A 6,235-nucleotide genomic window follows, 5' to 3' on the forward strand; every position below is an offset into this window, starting at 1 on the left:
GTGCCTTGCAGGTATTAGATTGTTAGCTATAACTTAAGTAAGAACATGCACATGAATTTTAAAATATTTTGAAAGTCACTATTGTCATTGTTATTCACTTCTCATCAAAATTACCACGTAAGAAAGAAATGAACATAAACATTTTTGAATCAAAAAGAAAAATTCATTGTTAAAAAATTATTGTGTTCTATTTGAATTTCTAGGAATCTTTGCCTTAGTTTCCTTACATTACATACTTATGAACAATGTTTGGTGATGGGTATTTATTTTTGGTTGAAACAACGTTGATAATATTTCTAAATTTTTTGATTAAGTTAAATGAAAAAAATCTTTGAGTTTGTGTAATTGTAACATGTAATCACTAATAATTGTCTATCAAACCATAGAGAATCATACCACCATTGCACATTGTTTCTAAGATTCGGTATTTTATCCACTACTACTCTTACAAATGAATTCTTTTTTAGTCAATTGTATAAACATATATATAAAATATAAATTAATATAACAAATCCACTACACATCTAATATACTAATTAATATTATATAAAAATCTTAATATAAAAAATTAAATTACACATAAATTAATAAAAAATATTAATTTTTTTTTTTTTATATCAAAGCTATTAATTTGTTATTTTTAAATGTATTCAAATACTTGGCGATCGAGAATGTCTGAAACTAACCAACGATTTGAGAATGTTTGAAACCTACAACGGTATTGAGAGAATGTTCGAAACTAACCTATAGCGTTAAAGAAAATTCAAAATGGCATGGAGCGGGGAAAAACATGTGAAGTGAACATCATAACCCTTGGCACATCGGTACAGATAACATTCTTCCTCTTGTTTTTCTCTTCTGCCATTGCTATGTTTTTCTATTCTGTTTGTTTGGTTATTTCTTTATTTTTTTCGTAGATTTTTCAATTTTTCTTGTAAGAGTTTGTTTGCAGTGTGCGCACTGATCTGTTTGTCCGTGATTTTCACCTATTAGTTTTTTTTTTTGGTTTACGTTAGAAGATGAAGAGGCAAAGCAGAAGATCAGGAAAAATAGGGGCAAAATTTTCCGAGGTAATTCTTTGTACCTCTTTATTATTTATTTATATTTTTACTATGTATTTGGTAGCAGATGAAGAGGTAGAGTAAAGGATTGTGTACCCTGCCCAGTAAAATTGTGTATTGATCAAAACCCTACGAAATTACCAATAGATCGCTCAAAATGGCATGAAAAATTGACCTATCTAGGATTCAATCCTTTGCATTAATTTTAGCTATCCTGGCATTCTTCTCCATTGAATATATATGAGGCTAGGGTACAAGAGCAGTCTCTGATCATTCTTTGGATAGACGCAGTAGCCGGTAAATGAAATCCTAATCACTTTCTACTTTCCACTATTGAAAACAACTTTAAAATTGCATTAAAACCGTGGATGATAATCCTGAAGTAGTGAAAAGACATATTTGACAGTTGATCGTACCTTCCTAGGTATGCACATGGCATTCTGGGCCATTATGGTGAGCTGGTATGTAGTCAATTTATGAAATTAGGGCATCGATGATCAGAGTTGAGAATTAACTCTTCCCTCTTAAAGTATGCAAGCCTTTAGATTAATAGGGTTTAAGGATTATGGCACACCAAGAAACAATTATTGAATGAGGGAATTTTGACAAAGGAAGGGCAGTCTAGGAAGAGATGTTAAGCATACCTCAAACGAGGTATCGATGTGAAGGGCCAAAAAAATGTATTGAGGAATTGACAGATCTTGGGGAGTTCGAAGTGGTATGCAAATGGGACTTGGTATTAAGGCCCGTAGCTTTGACAAGAAACATTTAGAAAATATTTTGCTATATGAAAATTAATTGGATTGTTTGCCCGTCCAGAATGAATAGGAATCACAGATCTTCTTATAGATTGTCTTTACTAAAAAAGATACCCTGCTAGGATGAACAGGAATCATAGATCTTTCTATAGGTTATCTTTACTATAATAACCTACGAAACCCGGGGACGCGTCCCCTACTTGAAAACCCCCGTCCCAGTCCCGGGGACGTTTCGGGGACTTGGGGACGGCCAGGGGACGTCCCCCCCCGGTCCCCAAATTGTCAAAATTTTGAGGGGACGTCCCCAAAACGGGGGGACGGCTTCCCTAGCTGTGGGGGACGTCCGTACGTCCCGGGGACGGCTGGGGACGGATTGGGGACGTCCCAGCCGTCTCGGGGACGGCCAGACGTCCCCCACATCTAGGGCTAGGGAAAAATATTAAAATAAAAAGTCGTATTTTCAATTTTTTTTAATGATGTTTTTTGCGTAATTGAGGGAGTGAAATATCTCATGAAGGGTTTTTTGCCAATAGAAAAATAACACCTGACGCCTATATAAAATAATAAAAGTATTTTTGGCCTCGCGGGGCGCTGCCCCTCGACCCCGCCCTGTATCGCGACAGGGAGCGCGCAAGGGGCGCTGCCCCTTGACCTCGCAAGGGGCGATGCCCCTTGACCCCAAGTTGGGGGCGCTGCCCCCAAACCCCCGTTGAAAAATATAGGGGGGAACTGCGCTGATGGAAGTAGTGAAAATTTAACCTCCGAGTTTGATTAGGCTCCATTATGTATTTTATTTCTTTAATATCTATTATGATATGCATATTGTCAATGTGAATGAATTGAAATTCTGAATTATGAGTGCATATTGAGTATTGAGTCTATTGATAATGTTGTATGTTCGATGTTTGCATTCTAAAATGTTTTCATAGTATCATACACATGCTATATCCATGTTTTCATATGAATATAATGTATAGATGCATGCTTTATCCATGTTTTCATATGAACATTTAGAATTTTCCTATATATTTTAAATTTTCCCTATATTTTATACAGCCGTCCCCTTTGCCGTCCCCCCCCGTCCCCAAATTTGGGAAAAAAATTTGCCGTCCTAGAAACTCGTCCCCCCGTCCCGGAAACTTGGGGTAACGTAGATAATAACTAATGAATTGTTTTCCATCTGAACATCTGAACAAATAGGAATCATAGATTGATATATAGACAGTTGATAATACTAAGAAAGATAATAATAATAATATAAAATTGCCATCTACCTTTACGCAACCAATGAGGGGTTGTTTCTTACACAAATAATTACTAGCAATTGCACCTTAGTGTGCAATGGATATGCGGAAGAGGGAAAATTGTAATCTATTTTTAGTACATGAAGTCAGTTGGTAAGGTAGTTAGTAAAAGATATTTTTTGTGCATCAAAGGTTTTGTTTTGTTCTCAAATGATTTTTTCCTGTCTTGGACTACCATGTAGGTCAGGGTTTCTTGATGCATTCTTTCATGCTCAATTACCAGTGAGAAAATCCTGGTATCCAATTTTTCCTTTGCAGCCTCATTCTGTATCCATATTCTTGTTTTTTGACATAGTCAATCACTACCATGTAGGTCAGGGTTTCTTGATGAATTCTTTCATGCTCAATTACCTGGGAGAAAATCCTGGTATCCAATTTTTCCTTTGCAGCCTCATTCTATATCCATATTCTTGTTTTTCTGACATAGTCAATCACTACCATGTAGGTCAGGGTTTCTTGATGAATTCTTTCATGCTCAATTACCTGGGAGAAAATCCTGGTATCCAATTTTTCCTTTGCAGCCTCATTCTGTATCCATATTCTTGTTTTTCTGACATAGTTCCTTTGAGGGCCATGTTGAGGGTATAACTGGATGGCTGTGGCAATGCGATGGATCCAGGACGTTGGGATCAATTCCTCTTGAATATATTGTATCCAATTCTGATTCTTCCTGGTTTTCTATCATTTTTATCTTTGTGAAGGCACAAACATGACCACTGCACGTAATGACACAGCATTTACACACCATATATCAGAGGAAAATATAATGCAAACTCCCCAGTCCGAAGAGTTTCATGTTACTTTCTTGACTTTTTAAGAAATTATCATTCATGTACAAGAAATCCTTCAAAAATTTGGGTTCTCCGATATCCTTGGAGAACACTCAGAACAGAGGTTATTGGATGAGCTAATCTTATAAGCTAGTTTGATCTGATCAATTATATCCACTCCGTAATTTCTAGATAAAATAGGATGATTAGATACTTTTTGGCTAAAGCTACTACCCACCCACGGTGCTGATAGCTAAACCCAAAGCAGGTACTTGAGTTGTGCACAAGTTAACTGATCTGAAAGCAGCCTATTTACAAAATAAAAACATTCAAGAAAACTACAAAGAAATTATGATCTAGGAAAATGGTTTTTAAGTGGTTTTGGTTGATTACTAGTAGAAGATATATGGATGTCGCAGATCAATTGGCTTGGAGTTCCAATCCATGATGCCTGCAAACAAATTATCAGTGTACCTCCAGCACTGCACCAATTCATGACTGACAAGCAGGAATATTTGACAGGTGTAATCTGAGTTGTCTCCCCAACATTTAGGAACCTGGCAGCAGGCTTTGGTTGCAATTTTTTTTTATATCATCCACACTATATTTCGTGGAGAATTATACCAAAACCCTCTCCCCAGGTCTGTCAAAATGTAAATAGTATATATACATCAGAATTTATGATCATGTATTGATCTTATTGCAGAAGAGGATACACGATGATTTTTTTTTGTGGAAGAAGCTGTTACCTGATTTGGATCTGATGTTTATCGAGATTCAAACCTCGGGCGAAGAATATATACATTTTTACTCTTCTAAGAAGCTTGTCAATCTCCATATCATTACACCAAGATTTTACAGAGTCCTCATTTGGTGCATATCCAATACAAGACAGTGCCTTCTGCATACCATGCTTGATGAAGCACTCAGTTTCTCCCTTCTTGTCATGGTACGCTGAATAAAGGGTTTCAGGATTCCTCCACATATCTAGCCAACAAAAAACCTTTATCGTCAGAAAATATATTTTCTATTCATACTCATTTTGGCAATGGAAACATAGCAGGGGATTTAGAGAATGAAAAAGATGTCATGCCAGTCATACCATAAAATTGAATAATTAGGACCTACACTTTAGACAATGGGGATGGATGAAAATGTGACAATAATCGCACTAACTCCACTAATAGTTAAGAAAAACCAGCAAAAAACCAAAGAGCCATTATAAGATATTACCACTTAATGATTCATATATTGTCAGTGCAGAGCCAAGAAAGACTATCATCACTGGAGCACAAGCATTGAAGTGAATGTTAACTAACAAAACTTTCATACCTTGTTGATATGGGTATGTTGAAGAAGGTAGAAATTTGACAATAGCATATAATAATAATAAGTAATGAATCCATTGCTTCTTGCTTCTTGCTTCTACTTTTTGAATCAAGAAACAATAATATTGATAAAGCTATATCAAAGGGTAAAATTAGAAATCATCTTCATATTTACATAAAATCAATGAATATGGTATCATTAGAGTTTTACCCATGGAGACAAGTAGTTGGCAAGTGAATCCCACAGCTTTGAGAACATCCTTCAAAATTTTTACAGCATCTTCCCTTGTCAAATTGCCAACACTGCTTCCAAGCCATAAAGGCAGAGTTGCTGTTCAGGATAACAGCTTTTCACCTGGTGCAAACCCTTGATAAAATCTGCATGTACAAACTCTATGGCATTAGGTTCCAGTCCTACCACAATCTCTGCCAGGCTTCTTCTATCCTCATTCAGCACACTTTCCGAAACATCAATTCCAACACACCGGCATCTGAATTGACCACAAAACCACCAAAAAAAATCAAACCCACAAATGCTGCAACAATCTGTATTAATTAATTGACCCAAAAAGTTAAACAAAGATTATATTTATTTTTTCCAGAAGAGCAGAGACATGTTCTTTACTTGGAGATGCCAATTATTACTACGCTGAAGGCGTTCCTTTATATGAGATGAACGATCTGCTTTGAAGAATCAACGATTTAAAATGCTTCTTTCATCTTGCAAGATCATTCAGATCATCTCCTCCATTCATTTTGGCGTTCATTCCGGTGTCCATGTTCATGACATTAATTCCCTCTGACAGTATCATGGATTCAAATGGCAATGGCTACGCAGGGGACAAAACAGCCCTCCCATGCCATGCCTTCCCTTCTCCATGCCCCCATGCCATGACGCCAGTCCAATCAAACTGTCGCGTCAGAAGTTCTGCCCCCAAAATTAGTACTGTCCTGCTGCGTTCATTTATTTTAATATGTTATTAATTTATTATATATATATTTAAAAGTTACACT

At 36.4% G+C, this 6,235-nt stretch overlaps 1 protein-coding gene across 1 annotated transcript; it reads left to right on the forward strand.

Annotated features, from left to right (window-relative positions):
* Positions 1-763: 763 nt before the first annotated feature.
* On the forward strand, positions 764-4,922 carry LOC131079874 (uncharacterized). Its single transcript, XM_058017913.2, has 3 exons — positions 764-824; positions 1,017-1,070; positions 4,600-4,922. Exons 1-3 carry the CDS (start codon positions 774-776, stop codon positions 4,849-4,851), a joined length of 357 nt encoding a protein of 118 aa, XP_057873896.1. The 5' UTR covers positions 764-773; the 3' UTR covers positions 4,852-4,922.
* Positions 4,923-6,235: the final 1,313 nt, after the last annotated feature.

This window comes from Cryptomeria japonica, chromosome 4, assembly GCF_030272615.1.
Source record: "Cryptomeria japonica chromosome 4, Sugi_1.0, whole genome shotgun sequence".
Taxonomy (NCBI): domain Eukaryota; kingdom Viridiplantae; phylum Streptophyta; class Pinopsida; order Cupressales; family Cupressaceae; genus Cryptomeria; species Cryptomeria japonica.

Excerpts from the sequence above, each read along its gene's own strand:
- LOC131079874 (XM_058017913.2), top strand. The coding sequence starts at position 774 with ATGGAGCGGGGAAAAACATGTGAAGTGAACATCATAACCCTTGGCACA. Across the intron at positions 825-1,016 it reads TCATAACCCTTGGCACATCG|AAGATGAAGAGGCAAAGCAG; the intron begins GTACAGATAACA and ends GGTTTACGTTAG. Across the intron at positions 1,071-4,599 it reads TAGGGGCAAAATTTTCCGAG|AAGAGGATACACGATGATTT; the intron begins GTAATTCTTTGT and ends ATCTTATTGCAG.